The following is an 18,724-nucleotide window of genomic DNA, read 5'->3' as shown; positions in this document are numbered from 1 at the left end:
TCAACTGTTTCAACCTTACCCCACACCAATTTAACATCAAATATACTGTATATACCAACCCCTTCCACCAGACCACCCCATTATACACTAAAAAACAGTACATACTATCAGTGAGAAATATGTGTTTTTGCTAATCTACAAAGTTGTTTAACAGTGAAATTAATTGTTTATTTATGTATTATTTTATAAAGTGTGTATTTTACAAAATCCATCCCAAAATTGGAAAATTGACAATGGCAAGTTTTAAATAGGAGCAGGTGAAATGCTGATGTAATTAGAGGCCTAAAATTGGTTGGAAATGACCAAATACAACTTTAGCGTGCCAGGGGGTGTACTATGAGAGAATCTGCAGATACTCTCTGTATATAAGTGTTATCATAATCTTTATGGGCATTTAATGTGTTGAAATCAATTGAACTCTATCTGGTTGTGGATGAACACGATTTAGATGTTTGGCTTAATAATTGCCATAACTATAATCACTGGAGAAGTGGAAACAAGAAAAAGTGACAATTTGAAATAAGCTTTATATTAATTGGGGATATTTCATGACAATAGAAAGCAAAATACAAAATTCCTATGACTTCAGTTATATCACTGAAATGTAATTCCTTTAGGTCAGAAAGAACCAAATGATCAGTAACCAGTTATCAGTAACTTCTCTTTTGATCCTATGACTGTTTTTTCTTCTTAGTTCTGCTGTGTCAAAGAAAACAGAGGGTGCAAAGTGTAGTCAGGCAAGGTCACAGAGCAATGTGCTTAATGTTCAATGTTTGACAGCGCTCTACATCGTTTAGTGAATGCAGGAGAAAGTTGAAAGAGGTGAACCCAAAAACATCAATATAATCCCTAATTTACAGGGCTTTTCATTGATCTGATCCTGCATACTCATTACTGATCCTCAAGTTAAGAAATCCAACTAGGTTTCAAAAGGTCCCTTCACTTATTTATACCACTTTCTCTTTAATCAATTTCATCATGATTTCAAAATCTAATTAGGGTCATTTTATAGGCCATCAAATTTTACACATTACAAAACAATTCAGTTGGTACAGCAGAAATGTTTAATTGACAGACAGGCTGTAAACACATCACTCTTACTTACACAGGCAAAAAAGGATGTGCAGTTGTCCTGTTTCATTACTGGATACGCAGTGAATCTCTGTTCTTGCTCCTGTCTAAATGATTAGTTGCCATATTAAGTGACTCTTATGGTCACTTAAATTGCTTGTGCTAAAGTGTCCTTGGAGCTCACTTTGAGGGAGAAAAAAGTATTTTAGTCTTCCACAGGGTCAAAGACAGTGCTTTTATGATGGACTGCAGAATAGTATTTTTACTATTGTGCTTCCCCTCCATCCTCCCCCTTAAGAATGTCCACAGTCTGTTTTGGAGTAGTGTTGTTGGGAGAGGTAGATAGCCAGGAAAGTGTAAATGTTACTAAAAACAGACAATCACACACAAGCTATTGCAGGATATAAACAACAAAATACAAAAACACTAAAAGGAAAACATAGACAATATGAACTAGTCCTTAAAGGGTCCAGTAGCTACCTAAAAATATGAAGTTTTCACCTATATCTGTTTCACCATTTATTTTTGGGGGGATTGTAAAGATTTATACTTATTCACAATAGATATTTTGTAAGTTCTGTAGCTACTCAGACATCCATTTGGCTGAAATATCAAGGCAGCTCTTGTACTAATAACACCTTAATAAAAAGTACTTTCCTGGGGAATAACTGCCACAGTTATTGCAAGTGACGTCTGTAGAGCCATGTTAATCATCAACATGAGGCTCTGAAAATATAAAAGGAGATAAACAGCTCAGAACCTAATCTAAACTGTGAAGTACAGAAATAAATAGATAATCGTTTTTTGTAGTTATTAATGTTCTTGGAGACCAGGATATAGAAATGTGTTTTTAAGTCAATGACCTGTTAAAAAAGCTTGAAAGTGGTACAGAGATACAATATAAAGTCAGAGGTCCTTATCTTTAATATTTAGATTGTTCTTTCAGCACAAAAGTGTGCCTTCCAATCAGCAGCACCCATTGCTTTTAAAAGTCAGTACACCTGCAACTTAACGAGACCTTCAGAAACAAATTAGTTCTCCAAGTTATGTTACATATGAACAAAGCCAGCTTCACTAGACTACAGCACAATTTACCAGAGAGTAATGGTGTACATTAAACAGTCACAGTTGTAGGATGAAACTGGAATACATACAAATATAACAATTTCTTCTAGAGAATTGAACTTTAGTTCAAAGCATTTAACACATGAAATGTAAAAGGTGGGTGACGCTTTATAAAAAAATAAATTATAAAGGTTATGACATTTAAACTCCTTATCGCCACTTCATTACATGTGTACGAAAAATATAATGTATTTTCCCACATTTATTTCACTGTTCACTGGAGAAAAAAAAATCTGGACACATTCTGCTTTTTAGGAAATTAGTCATTATTTATGGATTGGCTATTTCTTTTTTTTTTTTTTATTTGTTGAGATGAAATGTTATATTTTCATATTTGGACATGTTTAGTGAATTAACAAACAGAGTGATGGAAGAGCCTTGACAATACACAGCACATAGGCCGAGGTATCATTGAAGTTCTTTGTTTATTTTTTCTGATACAAACATTTAGAATTAAAACATGGACATAAACTGAATTGGAGCAAACTGAACTCAGTCATATTAGGGATAAGAATCACTAAATGTACATGACATATATTTAGTTCGTTTTCAGAATATAATCAGAATATTCTAGGTGTTGTTTTTTCAAGAATATTTTCTGATTATTCCAATACAAATTGTGAAAACATGACTGCAGGACATTTGATAACAGAATAACTTTTATACATATTTTTACTCATCAGTCAGAAATGGCTGGGAGAGTTTTTATTGAAAACGACTGGTATATTCATGTTCACGTAAACACGTTGAAGAAACATAAAATGTTATTTCTGTAAAGTATTGTATAGAAATCTCATACAGATTTTTAGAGGTGTGAGGTGATGGTCAAGGTGACCCTGCTTTTAATATCATGTTGTTTTTCTTCCTGGAACCAGCTGGTTCTCTGTGTTTCTAAGGATGTCTGTAAAAGCCCTTATCTGGAGGCCTGTAGAGTACCAGAACAATGTCAAGACAGTGTCCCTTGAAACATGTGCAGTCATGTATTTTGCTACAAAAGCTGGTAGGGTAAACTTCCATTCATTATGCATTCCTGCTGTAGCAATTGCTGCTATATTTTATGTAGCATCAGAGTAAGTGACCCTGTTCAATGGACAGACACATGACCTACAGAGAGAGCTGGTTGATAACTCCTGGGTTGATGAGTCAATACTTCTGTATTTTCCATACTGCCACAAGGACAGTAGATGGTATTTTACCATTCTGTTTTACAATACCATTTCCATTTTGACAAATGGTGTCTGAGTTAGAGTTAATCTGAAGATACAGAAGAGACACTTTTACTTTTCTGACTGAACAAATGACACTCCAGCACTTTATGTATTTCGAATACATAACGCAGTGGTCTCCAGACTTTCCCAGTTTATAGTCAAGGAACACATTATATTATTGACTAGTCCAGTCACTTGTTCAATGAAGAGAACTCTGGTCCTTGAGGAATGGAGGGTATTTGGTGTTTGTTCCACAATATCTCTAAATTACTAGTTTCCAAAGCAAATCTTTACATATTTGTTGACCAGCTAGATTGGGGCTCTCTAGGACAGACCTCTTGGCTTAACATCTTTAGGATGGCAAGCTTGGATGTTGCAAAATGACAACTGCAGAGTTCCTGTATGATAACAAGTAACTGATTCTATTTCCCTTTTCAAATTTTAAGAGGGTGGCAACAGCACCACTCTACCACCATGAGTCATCTCCTCCACTGCTCCTGGTGCTGGCCCTCTCCCTGCCTTTCAAATGCAACATCTCCATTATGCTGCGGGCGTAGATGTCCCGCAGGTTGACGTTGACTGCCACGTCAGAGCTGGAGTTCTTGTTCAGCTTCTTCAATGCCTCGCGATGCCGTAACGCCGCTTCCTTCATCTTCATGGTGAAGTAGCAGGCAGAGAAGCGGTCGTTTATGATAGCAATGGGCAGAGCAAGGATGAGGATGCCAGATAAGATGCAGAGGAAGGCGATGATCTTGCCCAAAGTGGTGTCGGGTCTGATGTCACCATAGCCCACGGTAGTCATTGAAGTAGTGGCCCACCACCAGGCATAGGGTACACTGATGAAGGTCGTGTCGGGGACATTGTGTTCCACAGCATACTCTACTGTTGAGAAGATTGATATCCCCACAGAGAGGAACAGGAGGAGGAGTCCCACCTCTTCATAGCATTGGGCAATAGTCATGCCAAGGGACTTGAGTCCTGCAAAAACAGTGATATCTTTCAATGTTATGATATGCTGCTTGAGTACAAGACAGTGTTCTTTTTCTTTTTACACAGAGTTTTCTAGCAGACACAGGGCACCTTCAGGACCAGGGCTGGGAACCACTGTATACATAAACCTGGTATAGTGATGTCACCCCCCTAGGTTTGAAAGAGTATACAACTCCCCTACATCAGGGGATATTTTTCTTTAGGCACACGGAGTCTGTCATTCATTTGGGGATGAGAGGACTGGATGAGGGGAGGTGTGCCCATAATGGCATCCCAGACCTGACCATATATGACACAAGCACACATCATGGGTTGCTACAGTGGTTTCAGTAACCTTGCAATTGTACTTTTCCTTGTTCACGTCTTTACAACTTGCAGACTGAACCAACAAACTAAAAGGATCATGTATTAAGTAACTACATTTAAAAGCTTATTTAATAACTAAAGCCACACACTATGGCCCTTGAAGCCTTTTCTGTCTATTGTAGTTTAATTTCAATAGGAGCAGGACTGATATTGTAGGAAATATGAGCTTTAAAACTGATGTGATGTTGGCAACAGAAGCATTTTTTAAAAGTGTTATTACCAGGACCATGTTGTATTGTGTGAGCATTCAGCTAGATAATGCTACTTGGAATCACATGCATGGCCCTTGTGATGTCATTTCATGGTAAGCTTCACACCTCAATTTGCAGCCTGTGCTGGAAAATATTAATAGATGTGTTATGCAGCATGCTAATATTGTCTGGTAATAGGAATACTGTAGATTAAGAAAAGACAAGTATGAAAAAAGCTTGCTTCTTTGTGTCCAAGATACATGTAAATCCCACCACAAGAGTGCAATAAAGAACTAACAATCTGACAGATAATATATCTATATCTATAAATAACTATACATCAGCATGGACTTCTCACACTTAGGGATTTTCAATACTGCAGTTGTCTCAAAAGAGACAATGTGTCAGGTTTTCAGGTATGGTGCGAATTTTTCCAAACAAGTGTATCAAACTCTGTCTGTTAAAGCACGTTCACCATGATGCAAATGCCCCTCTTCAGAGTAAACATGATTTCCACCCAAGACTGCAGAGTCCATGGACTTGCATTTAAACGGCTTCAAGAGCCATCAACAGAACCACAAAAATAGTGGTGAAGTTTGATATTCACAACACTGTTGAAAAGTCCAAAGAAAATGGTATTTTATGTGCACTAGCGAGCTTATGACATGCCTTTCTCTCCCTCTTAGATTTTTTTTTCTGATGCTGTCAGAAAAATAATATAGGAAGAAATTAATGTATTTGAAATACCTAGCAGTATATTATGAAATCTCAGTGTTACACAGTGAGATCATTCTTAACTTTTCATTTCCTTTAATGTATGAAACTGGGGTTCTTATCTTGTGTAGAGAGAACGGCTCTTTGAGAATTGAAGATTGCCAACTGAGATGTTGCAAGTGGTTATTTTCAAGCATGTAGCAGATAACTTACAAATACAAACTTACAGTGGGAGACACGTTATCACACTATTCTATTTTTACGATAGCAGTGATGATAAAACTTAATTTAAAATGTAGTTTCAATACATTATTGAATCAAAATCCAACTATTAAGCAGCCTCCATCCCACATATGTGCTCTTAACAAACCTGTTGTTCCACTACCCACCTAAGCGCCCATTTTATTATGTCCACCCCAGCCGACGTCTACCTTTCAATAACTTCAAGCAGATATCTGTATTGAAGTTCATCCATTTGTTCTTTACTATATTTCTGTTGCACTTGTTGTGCTTGATTCTTTTTTTTATACCCGTTTCAATCATGATTTTTGTCTGTTTGTTTGGACAAAAAACTTAATCTGTTCAATCATTTGCAACGTGCAGAAAGGACACTGTGCGGAAAAAAACTGAAGTATCAATGTAACCAAGACATGTAATTCAAAAATAAATTTGATTAACATAATTTATGCAAAGAACCATGAGCCATCGTGCTCGTTTGGTATCCATTAATAACTAAGTGATCCAAGGATCCTATCCAATTTTCAAATGTTCCCAAATTTTCAGCTTCAACCACATTGCTGGGGAGTTTGTTCCAGATTGTGACGCCTCTCTGTGTGAAGAAGCATCTCCTGTTTTCCGTCTTGAATGCCTTGAAGCCCAATTTCCATTTGTGTCCCCGGGTCCGTGTCTCCCTGCTGGAAAAGCTCCTCTGGTTTGATGTGGTCAATGCCATTCATGATTTTGAAGACTTAAATCAAGTCCCCATGTAGTCTCTTCTGTTCCAGGGTGAAAAGGTTCAGTTCCTCAGTCTCTCAGTAGGACTTTCCCTTCAGACCTGGAATAAGTCTGGTTGCTCTCCTCTGAACTGCCTCTAGAGCAGCGATATCCTTCTTGAAGTGTGGAGCCCAGAACTGTCCACAGTATCCAGATGAGCTCTAACTAGTGCATTGTACAGTCTGAACATTACTGCCCTTGTTCTCAATTCTACACTTTTGACAATATACCCTAACATTCTGTTTGCCTTTTTTATTGCTTCCCCACATTGTTTGGATGGAGAAAGTGAGGAGTCCACATAGACTCCTAGGTCTTTCTCATGCATTACTTCATCTAGTTCTATTCCTCCCCTAGTGTAATTATAGTGGACATTTTTGTTACCTGCATGTAATACCTTGCACTTGTCCACATTGAATTTCATCTGCCAGGTGTCGGCCCACAACTGAATATTATCCAAGTCCCTTTGAATAACCTGTGCTGCTGAGATTGTATCTGCTGAGCCACATATTTTAGTATCATGTGCAAATTTGACAAGTTTGCTGAGTATCCCAGTGTCCAGATCATTAATATACAGTGCATCCGGAAAGTATTCACAGCGCTTCACTTTTTCCACATTTTGTTATGTTACAGCCTTATTCCAAAATGGACTAAATTCATTATTTTCCTCAAAATTCTACAAACAATACCCCATAATGACAACGTGAAAGAAGTTTGTTTGAAATCTTTGCAAATTTATTAAAAATAAAAAACAAAAAAAGCACATGTACATAAGTATTCACAGCTTTTGCTCAATACTTTGTTGAAGCACCTTTGGCACCAGTTACAGCCTCAAGTCTTTTTGAGTATGATGCTACAAGCTTGGCACACCTATTTTTGGGCAGTTTCTCCCATTCTTCTTTGCAGGACATCTCAAGCTCCATCAGGTTGGATGGGGAGCGTCAGTGCACAGCCATTTTCAGATCTCTCCAGAGATGTTCAATCGGGTTCAAGTCTGGGCTCTGGCTGAGCCACTCAAGGACATTCACAGTGTTGTCCTGTAGCCACTCCTTTGTTATCTTGGCTGTGTGCTTAGGGTCGTTGTCCTGTTGGAAGATGAACCTTCGCCCCAGTCTGAGGTCCAGAGTGCTCTGGAGTCTGGAGCAAGTTTTCATTAAGGATGTCTCTGTACATTGCTGCATTCATCTTTCCCTCATTCCTGACTAGTCTCCCAGTTCCTGCCGCTGAAAAACATCCCCACAGCATGATGCTGCCACCACCATGCTTCACTGTAGGGATGGTATTGGCCAGGTGACGAGTGGTGCTTGGTTTCCTCCAGACATGACGCTTGCCATTCAGGCCAAAGAGTTCAATCTTTTTTTCATCAGAACAGAGAATTTTGTTTCTCATGGTCTGAGAGTCCTTCAGGTGCCTTTTGCCAAACTCCAGGCAGGCTGTCATGTGCCTTTTACTGAGGGGTGGCTTCCGTCTGGCCACTCTACCATATAGGCCTGATTGGTGGGGTGCTGCAGAGATGGTTGTTCTTCTGGAAGGTTCTCCTCTCTCCACAGAGACACACTGGAGCTCTGTCAGAGTGAACATCGGGTTCTTGGTCACCTCACTGACTAAGGCCCTTCTCCCCCGATCGCTCAGTTTGGCCGGGCGCCAGCTCTAGGAAGAGTCCTGGTGGTTCCAAACTTCTTCCATTTACGGATGATGGAGGCCACTGTGCTCATTGGGACCTTCAATGCTGCAGACATTTTTCTGTACCCTTCCCCAGATCTTTGCCTCGATACAATGCTGTCTCAGAGGTCTACAGACAAATCATGTCCAATCAACTGAATTTACCACAGGTTGACTCCAATCAAGTTGTAGAAACATCTCAAGGATGATCAGTGAAAACAGGATGCACCTGAGCTCAATTTTGAGTCATGGCAAAGGCTGTGAATACTTATGTACATGTGCTTTTATTTGTTTTTTATTTTTAATAAATTTGCAAAGATTTCAAACAAACTTCTTTCACGTTGTCATTATGGGGTATTGTTTGTAGAATTTTGAGGAAAATAATGAATTTAATCAATTTTGGAATTAGGCTGTAACATAACAAAATGTGGAAAAAGTGAAACGCTGTGAATACTTTCTGGATGCACTGAAGGTTAGAAACAGCAAAGGCCCTAGTACTGATCCCTGTGGAACTCCACTAACAACCTCACTCCAGTTAGAAGCAACTCCTCTAATCGATACCCTCTGTTTCCTATACATCAACCAGTTCATAATCCATCTACTTACATTACCCTGAATGCCTGCAGCTTCCAATTTGAGGATCAGTCATTGGTGTGGAACCTTATCAAAACCTTTTTGAAAATCTAAGTATATCATATCATATGCTTTCACATGATCTACAGCTGCAGATGCATGTTCAAAGAACTTAGATTAGTAAGACATGATCTGCCTCGTCTAAACCCATGTTGACTATCTCCAAGCAGTGGTGGTTCTAGCTTGTATGGCTCCCTGGGCGAACCCCCCTTCAGTGTCCCCCCCCGTCATAAAAAAAAGCACCATTCTGTAATTTTTATTCATTCTGTATTTTTTGGCCAGAAAATTGATTATTGTCGCCCTATGTGTAATAGCATAGCAAGCAACATAGCAACATAGGGTAACAAACATAAGAGATGACATAACTGCATACATTTACCTTTTGTGCATTTCTCTTCTTCTTTCCACTTTTTCCTAAACTGGGCACTTGATGGCTTAGACCTTTTCTTATCCATTTGTGTTGATTTGGCACTCGAGCATCAATACATTACCCATCCCCCAACACTGTCAACCAAGAGTCAAGACTAAACCAATTAACCTTGTGCATTGTGTGCAGACTGGTTTTATATTATTCTTAACGATTTCACACAAACCAGAAAAAAATGCAACAATATGTTTGTCAAACTATATATTCACAGTATTATGACAAGGTTAATTGACCCACAGTCCCACATGGTGACATGACATCATTGGCGGGACGTGCAAATGAGCGCTAAACAACTGATTGCGCAAATATCACCTTTCCAATTTTTTTGGTGCGGGTGCCCCGTGCCGCCCCCGGCAAGATGCAGCCCAGGCTCGGCTGCCCATGTTGCCTACACCTAAATCTGCCACTGTTTCCAAAAATATGGTTTTCATTAAGATGCTCCTCTATTTTCTGTCTATTCATTTTTCCAAAATTTTACAGGTGATGCAGGTGAGACTGATTGGTCTGTAATTTCCTGGCTCAGTTTTGTCCCCTTTCTTGTGGATTGGTATGACATTTGCCGTCTTCTAGTCAGTTGGCACATCCTCTGTTCTAAGTGTCATTTGGAATATTTTAGTTAGTGGCCTATAAATAATTATCTACTAGTCCCTTTAGTACCTCCTCCTCATTTATCCTGATCTCTCTTAGGGTTTGACTGGACTGATTGTTGACCTGTGCCATGTTATCAATTTTTTCTTTTGTAAAAACCTCTGTGAAATACTCATTTAGAACATTTGTTCATTTTCCAAGATACTTCAATTTTTGCCCTTTATCTGTTTCACTTCCTCCTTTATTGACCTCTTGCTGTTGTAGTATTGAAAAAAAACTCTTTGCATTAGTTTTAGCTCCAAGAGCTATGTTTCTTTCTATTTCCCTCTTTGCTTTCCTTATCCCTTTCTTAAGATCTCTTTGCAGTTCAACATATTATTTGTATTTTTTTTAGTCTCTATCCCTTTTGTATGCACTGACATTTTCTTGCTCTTGAAAGGAACAAGAACACCATCAGAAACTGTTAAAACTGGTTTTGTAATATTCATTCATATTTTAATTGTTTGGCCTGCCACTGAAAGCAAGACCTAAATATGCAGAAGATCAATGCCTATCTCATAGGGAAGAGCAACTTTTTACAGTGTGTTTGTGTACAGAAAAAAGCTGAAAATTTGGCATCATGTGTATGAATACATTTACTTTCAAAGTGTCCTTCAGTTCATAGAGAGCTCTCCTGGGATGGTCTACAGTTCGTAACGATTTTCTCTTGGGTCACGGTTGCAGAAGCAGGACTGGTTTACTTTACTAAGACTTCATTGCTACTTTAAACATATATACACATTAACTATGATTACATAGAGTAATCATCCTTCTAAAAGGAAACATGTCTTTGAGCCTTATAAGGAAAGTCTTCAACGTATATTTGCTGTCTGTTTTAATGTAAAGATTTGAAACCTGAATCATGAATATAAAAGTGATTCAAAAACTACAGATGACCTAAAGAAGCATGGAAAGAAATGTGGGTTTGACATAACAAGAAATTAATATAATTTTAAAAGCACATAAAGGAGAGCATGTGAGATCACTGTAGTAGTAAAGAAACTAAAATAGCAATGGGCTGGGATGTGTACTGTGGACAAAATTGATCATGGTTGGACCAAATTGGAATGGATCACAAAATACATAAAAATAGCCAAGTAGAAAACCTCCAGGTAGAAAACTGGATGTAGGTGACTGAATGACAGTGGTTTCTGGGAAAATATCAGAGAGGCCTTCATCCAGTTGTGAACTGAAGATGATGAGGTTAATATATACCTCATACCCTGCAGACACCACACCAAAGAAATCTGCCAAATCTCACTGAGATGTGTAGATGTCTAACAACCACTACATGAGAATTTCAACTCATGTTCAGCTAAGCAGAAAGTAGTAATGTAGGTCAGCAGTGCGGGATGGGGAAGGAAAGTTGGTGTAAGTTTTTGAGGAAAAGTCGAAATAAATTAATTGAGATATAAAGCAGAGACCAAAACAAGTCAAAATACCGAGCAAAGTTAAACAACTGCACTGAGAAGCCACTGGCTATTTTAAATTACACTATTTATGGAAGAGTGGCATTTTATATTTGCCAGCTTCAGCTCTCAGGTCATATCTTGCCTGTTCTTAGTCATAATCTCATTATTTCTGCTAGGATTGTTTTACGTTTTGAACACTCTGATTAACATTGAGAACATTCTTTAACAATGTTTGCAAAGAAACTGGAGACTTTTTAAATGATTATGATTATTAAATGCTTAGCAGGATTTCCTACCATCTCAGTAGATCCTTGTTAAAGTTTCTTTGAATGCAATTTATTAATACATCTACACACTTCACTGGTGTTACAATGATAGGGTTTAGTAAAACAAGCCCAGACTAAATTGTTGTTTACTTTCCAGGTAATTTGCGTTTGCCTCTTGGGGTTTAACACACACAGATGTCAACCTTGTTTAGATGCAATGCCATTTATTACAGCCAGTAACCCTTAAGCTCAATGTTTGTTTTAAAATATACACATTAACCATGTTTCTTTCATGTAGGTTATTCTTTATATAAATGCAGGAGACAGATGTGTGCATACATGCAAATCATTCAAAAGTGTGAATCAGCATGCAGGGAATATAGGAGATATGCAAAATATGGCAACAAAGATGAAAACTGGGATATAATCATACTTAGGGCATGATTTTCAAAAACTGGTTATGGATTCACTAATGAATCCATAGGCGGACTGGCCATTGGACAATTCTGGCAAACTTTTAGTTTGGTGGGCCGGTCGCTTCGTGTGTGCCCCCCCAGACCACACTTCGTCGGCACCTAGAACCACAGATTGGACCGCAATTTATTGGGACCAAGACTTCAAAAGCCGTCGCCCTGATGGGTAAAAGTCCAGGGCCATTTTTTGGTCCCAGTCCGCCCCTGAGGACAGCACATAGAGCTCTGAAAAAAATTAAGAGACCACTCCAAGTTCAGAAATCAAATGTTAAGTGGTCTCTTCATTTTTTCCAGAGCTGTATGTTTATTAGAGTTACTATAATGTACTTACAGCTTACCTACTCCCCTGACCTCCCATAAATAATCTTCATTTAAAAATGTTGCATAATGAAATAAATGTATTTAAATCTGATGACATCTTTTACAACAGAAGTAAATTGTTTACCAATAATGGAAAATCAGTGTGGGTGTATGTATTTACCTTTAACTCATGCTAAAGTGGATGAAGTCCTTAGAATTCCTACCACAATGTAAAAACACGAATCACAGAAAAAGAGTCAAAGATACAGTACCTGTGGAATGTCGGCCTAGTTTGAGCATTCTCAGTGACCTCATCAGTCTCAACACCTGCACAACTCGGCCCACGTTTTCCAGTTCAGTGGAGCCTCCGTGCAGATTCTCCACAGCGAGGGTGACATAAAAGGGCAAGATGGCGACAAGATCAATAATGTTGATCACACTCCTGCTGAACTTGCACTTGTCCTTAACGCACAAGAACCGCAGGGCAAACTCCCCGGTGAACCAGGTTATACAGATGTATTCCAGCACGTCGAGAAATGGCGGCTCCAGAGAGCTGAAGTCCAGGGAAATCAGAGCCATGTTTATGATTGAAACGGACACAAAAACAATGGACAGTGTGCCGAAGGTTTTGGCGGCCACAGAAGACTCAGGTTTCTCCATGACGTCCCACAGTTTTTGCCTAAGGTTTTCACAGACGACATCGGAAAAGTCCTCGTCCTCGCTCTCGATGACCTCGGTGTCCTTGTGCATGTCCAGTGTCTCCTTCACCTCCTTCCTCCTGTAGTACTTGTCTCGGCAGCAGGAATCAATGCAGAGCTCATCGATGCCCCAGTACTCGATCTCCTGCAGGAAAGACATGGCGCACAGCTCCTCCATGACGTGCAAGCGGCCTGTTTTGTAGTAATTCATTATGTACTTGAAGGTCTGCGAGTTCCTGTCGAAGAAGTACTCGTTCTCCAGCAAGTTGGCATCGTCACAGAGATCCAACACAGAATCTCGCTTCGATAAAGCCAGCTTGCCTAGGCGTGTTTCTGGGTAGGAGGAGAGCAGCTCCTGGGACAATACATACCTGCTGCCCCCAACATTGATGATATAAAAATCTAGAGGGTTCTCATTGGGAGAGGCCTCACTGAAAAACACGCTGGAATCCAGAGACAGGAGGGAGGCGCTCTCCCCACAGAACTCCGCTGGGCTGGAGGAACAGCTGGTCATGGTCATGGTGAATTCTGAGAGAGAGAAGAAACCTGCCAGGTGAACACACCAACATTATTCACAGCTGCCCTGGTAAACAAACATGCTAATTAATGTACTTGCATTTGGGTACATTTAATTAAAATCAAATGAATATGCATCCCTTATATAACTTTGTGAATCATGCACAGTACCCTACTTTTTTTTTGTATATAGTTCAGTAAAGTTGAAGTCACTCAGGTGTTTAAAGTGCTCTGTACTCATTGATCAGTTTCACCATAGGTAATAATTAAAACTTCTATATCTTTTCTAACTGTGGCACACAGTCCAGTGAGTTAAGTTCAGTAATAACAGCAATTTTGAAACATAATTACATCTTCTTCCTCACAGCAGACACCCAAAACTCAATTTCTTATACAAGCATAATGAGCATGACATTTCATGGTGAAAAATAATAGTTTTAAAGTCTCAACAAGTACACCCAGGAAGTAGGGTGCATAGGGGTCCTGTTTAATTCATGTTAGGCTTACATCACTATGAAATTGAATTCTGGGTTAAATTCAAGATTTGGTGAATAAGTACATTTCAGCAGCTTTATACAAAATACTAATTAGATATATAAATAAAGTTATATGTTTTTAGATTTTTGTTAGAGTTTACTGGTTCATATGTTCTAGTTATTTACAAAATAAAAATACAAGCAACTGTTTCTCTTCAGTTTCCATTTGTGATATATTTCATAAACTAGTTACACAATGAGGAGGAGGCTACATTAGGGCCTATGCGATTAGCATAAATTGTTAATACTGATTACTCTGTGGATACTGCCAATACAGCAGGTTGTCTGACAATAGAAGTAAAACAAACATCACGCACAATAAAAAAATAAACCAACTCAATTTCTGGGGGGACTAAGCATGAGTGACAAACTCAGATGTTATTACATAAAAAAGAAAACTGTCTCATAACAAAATTGTAATAAGCGACTTCAAGAAACCTATATTTATTGACTTCCATTTGTTAACTGGCATAATTCTGATCATTTGTAGGCTCTTACTTCTGTATTTATTTATTTGTACCAGTAACAAATTAAGAATGTGTTATAGTTTTTTCATGATTCCTCGGACAACATTTGCATTTTTGAGAAACGTTGCTCTTCTTTCTTAACGATCATCTTAAAAATCTATGTTTATCCAAGCGAAATCATTTTTAAATGTAAAGAAATAGACCAACTGTAGTAAATGGTGTATAATAATGCCCAACTTCATTCGGAAACTCGGACTGCTCATCAGTATAGCTCTTATCCATATTCTATCCCTCATGACACAATTGCTATGTTGGTTGTCAAGAGCTCCTCTGTTGTGGGATTTACATTTGCAATGTGAGCGGAACAATTTTTCCACTACCATTTCCTGAATGAATCGTGTGTTTACCCATTCAGCTCATGAGAAAAACGGATGGGGAAAAAAATGCCTTTGGCAGTGTCCTAGTTCTTCGAAACTGCTAACTGAGATTTAAATATTTCAGCTGGTCCACCTAATTAATGGAACTAATGGTACTATTATTGCAATCATTAATTCCCTTTGCACTGTAAAACTATATAACCTTGTCTGGGTGGTAATTTTAATACCTCCATATTTAATGAGTTTGGTTGCAGTATGATATATTTGATACTGAGATTCTTACAGTGAAACTGAAGAGAATGCTTGTCCCTAGATGCATATCATTCTCTGCAAATATTTACTCCACATAGCCTACTATAGATTTGTGTATTTTTGAGCCAAGTTAAGGCACACTAAAAAGGAACAGAACAGTGTTTTAGTTTAAAAGTATATATGCCAGGCCTCTGTATGTGACATATATGACACACTGCATTCCTAAGATTTAAACTCTAACCTTTTTCCAGGTGTATTTTTGTTGCTAGTGAAGACTTTCCCCCCTGAATGTATTGGATCAAATCCTGTTAGTTTTAACTACTTTTAGCTCCACAAAGGAAGAATACTAAATACATTGTAAAAATATTCCACAAGTACACAAGAAATCTAGAATGCATTAATGATCAAGGGGATTTCATGTCTCTAATTAATCTTAGGGGACAATTCAAGGATAACTAGTAATTAATTCAATTAATAAAATACTACTTTGATTAAATTGTTGGGGAATTCCAAAAGAAGGCCTTATTCCCTTGGTGTTATGAGCTCAGTAATTGGAATTTAACATCAAAGAAAAATACCCCTGAATAATAAAGACAAACATTATTTTTTATTTCAATTGATAAATGTTGAGAATTATTTTTTGAAGATTAAAAAAAGCAACTAGATTAATTATTATATCATTATTTCTGAATCCTAGCAAGGCGGTTATTGTGAGCTGCTTGGAACTTGCTGTCCTCTTACAGACTTTTTGTATAGTTTGTGGTGCAATTAATATGTCACTTAGCTTGTAATCAACACCTACTGTTTATTTTCCACTATTAATCAATGTGCCTACTAAACTAGATATTTGAGAGCTGTGTTCAGGACAAAACTAAAACTTTGTAATTGAAGCTGCAGTGACTAATTGTGATTGAGGCAATGATGGACAGGTATTGATTGTGGCTTTTACAAGTGCCTTTAGATAAATAAAACAATTTGTACAGTTTAGCTATGAACTCAAAGGTGAGTGGAGAATCACTGATAAATTCAAGTCAGAAACCCTGCTATGCAAGTATGGCTGGTTGCAAGGTCACGGATGGGTTAGATAAAGAGATGCAAAACAGAGCACTATGAAAGGAAGAGCCTGTTCAGTTCTTGTCTACAGGCTCAATGTACTTGTGGTCCCTCTAGCAGGACTGAGCTACATCAATGGCAAGGGTTGACTCCACACACTCCCTGGCATTATGACGAGATGCATCAGGAGCACACTGGAACTGGTCTTTGAATGAATGTGGAGACGGAATTAATGAGGCATATTTTAAATATTTTCAAGTGTTTTGCTGTACTTGATAAACCGTCAGCAATTTCTACATCTCTTTCACAAAATCATCCACTATCAATTTTTCCTTTCTTACAATTTTGAAGAGTGCATTTTCACAAGAACAAGAGAGGGACAATGCAAAATAAATATGATACATGATAAATGCATCATTTATATAGATCTATAACATAAATGATATTTCTTTAGCTTATCCTTTATTGTGTCCATGTCACTAGAAGGTAGACCAGACATATACTCTAACACAGTCTTTGTAGTCATACAGTATTATTCTCTAAAGCAGAAGCAAGACCAACCAAGAGAGCTGCTTCAGACCTGATACTGAAACTGGGTATGTGTTCAAAAAAAATTGTCCAATGCATGCAGCATAAATCTGCATGCAGAAATCCTGTTAAGCACTTGTTTATCAGTTAGGTATTTTATTGAACACTGATTCACAGTATATATTACTCAACTAATGGAAGAAAAAAAAATCAGAATGCCTGTATTGTGTTCCATTTCTTCAACTAGATTACTTATATAAACTTCCGACATCCCCTAATACATTTGTACAAATACATAAGTATAATGTAATATAAAGTATACATATTACCAAACCTAGTGCATGCATTGCATTCAATTTTAAACGCAGCATTTCCAACGAAATTAGAAAATACAAACAGAAAAGTAAAACTTACCTAAAGATTGACGGCTGGGAACATTTTTTTTTTCTTCTCTGAACTTATTACGCTTCTGAGACTTTTGTCTGTAGCTCCTGCAATTCAAAGTTTTCTTTTTTGGGGGGGACATGCCAGCACTTCCCAGGTGACCCTGTCATTTAGGAGGCAGCCTCCCGTGCCAGGCGTCCCTGTGAGGCGCAGGCGGGTGCAGCGCGCGCAGCAGTGGGCAGCGGGTCCCGTCCAGCGCGCGCCTCGCCTCGGCTGCTCCCGTGCAGGTGCGCGCGGGGCGTCACGTGGCGCAGAGGCGAGTCCCGGCGTCTAGGCAACCAGCCCTGCTGCGCGCAGACTCAGCTGCAGCCCCTGTGATCAAGCATTTGCATTTCCTTTGGTTAACTTCTAATAGACGCATCATTTGCACAAGCCTTCCTCTTCTAACTTAGGACGTGAAAAACAGCACTATATGCAATGACAGGTTACAATTTCCACTGGGGGGAAAATAGGATGACTAGTAACTATTTTCTGGTTTAATGGTTTATTTGGAATTAGGAGAACGTGAATCTATTGTACCTTGTAATTGAATGATAATTGAATGAAGTAGGCTACATTTGAATTTATTTTGCGTCCTGTACAAATTCTCTTTTAAGAAAGTGCAGATTCAATACTAGAATGAGTTCTGTCACAGATTTTGTGTGTGTGTGTGTGTGTGTTTACCTGTTTTCGTGAAATTGGGATGTGTTATCAAGTGACTTACCCCATTTATGGTGCCTGGTTTATCTTCCAAGCATAGAGATGATGTGATTACAGGATTCTCACCTTCATGTCAAGGAGGCAGGCAACTCAATTTGCTGCTCTGTAACCAGTAGCCGACACAACACAGCAGTTTCCAGATCATGCCTTGGGGTAAAAGTCAGTGTTTTAAAAAGGTTCAATATGTTCTGTTTTAAAGTACTGCTTCTCTTCATCCGTTGCATTTATATTCCCCTACCAATTCCCTCACTGATCTGGAACATTATGGAAACTGCAGACTTATTTTAGGATTATTGCATATGCAGTGTGGTTGGTATGAACTTCACATCAAACAAGATAGACAAAAAACTATAGCATGGAAGCAATTTTTATTTTTTTAACATTTTATTTGTTATATCTCTTTTATATGTTACAAAAAATAAACTTGAAAATAAGATTACAGCCCAGTTTAGTAGTGAATACTGGACAGTCTAACGTTGCTATGAAATTTCTACCACTTATATAAGGTTTATGCACCAGCTCTGAGCACAAAACTGACTTAGTATATAATATATAGTATATGCATTCACAGGGATCCAAGTAGAATGCCAAAAAATCTCTTCACATTATGAGTAAATGTGTGCCTTTTTTTATACATTGCTTTGTATAAGCTTATATGACATCTTAACTGTCTGAAAGCAATTAATCTGATTAATCTTA

General features: G+C 38.3%; 1 protein-coding gene across 1 annotated transcript; it reads right to left on the bottom strand.

The window, feature by feature from the left end:
* Positions 1-1,166: 1,166 nt before the first annotated feature.
* kcnv1 (potassium voltage-gated channel modifier subfamily V member 1) lies at positions 1,167-17,476 on the bottom strand. Its single transcript, XM_066715925.1, has 3 exons — positions 17,297-17,476; positions 12,728-13,681; positions 1,167-4,382 (listed from the first exon to the last, which is right to left on the bottom strand). Exons 1-3 carry the CDS (start codon positions 17,406-17,408, stop codon positions 3,871-3,873), a joined length of 1,578 nt encoding a protein of 525 aa, XP_066572022.1. The 5' UTR covers positions 17,409-17,476; the 3' UTR covers positions 1,167-3,870.
* Positions 17,477-18,724: the final 1,248 nt, after the last annotated feature.

This window comes from Amia ocellicauda, chromosome 10, assembly GCF_036373705.1.
Source record: "Amia ocellicauda isolate fAmiCal2 chromosome 10, fAmiCal2.hap1, whole genome shotgun sequence".
NCBI classification, from domain to species: domain Eukaryota; kingdom Metazoa; phylum Chordata; class Actinopteri; order Amiiformes; family Amiidae; genus Amia; species Amia ocellicauda.
The sequence above is the reverse complement of the archived record's forward strand: the minus strand, read 5'-3'. Positions and strand labels throughout refer to the sequence as shown.

What these genes read in the sequence shown, in the direction of transcription:
- kcnv1 (XM_066715925.1), bottom strand. Translation starts at nt 17,408, where the DNA reads ATGTCCCCCCCAAAAAAGAAAACTTTGAATTGCAGGAGCTACAGACAA. An exon ending in TCCCAGCCGTCAATCTTTAG is followed by an intron (nt 13,682 to 17,296) that starts GTAAGTTTTACT and finishes TCTCTCTCTCAG; the next exon opens with AATTCACCATGACCATGACC. An exon ending in ACTAGGCCGACATTCCACAG is followed by an intron (nt 4,383 to 12,727) that starts GTACTGTATCTT and finishes CTGTTTTTGCAG; the next exon opens with GACTCAAGTCCCTTGGCATG.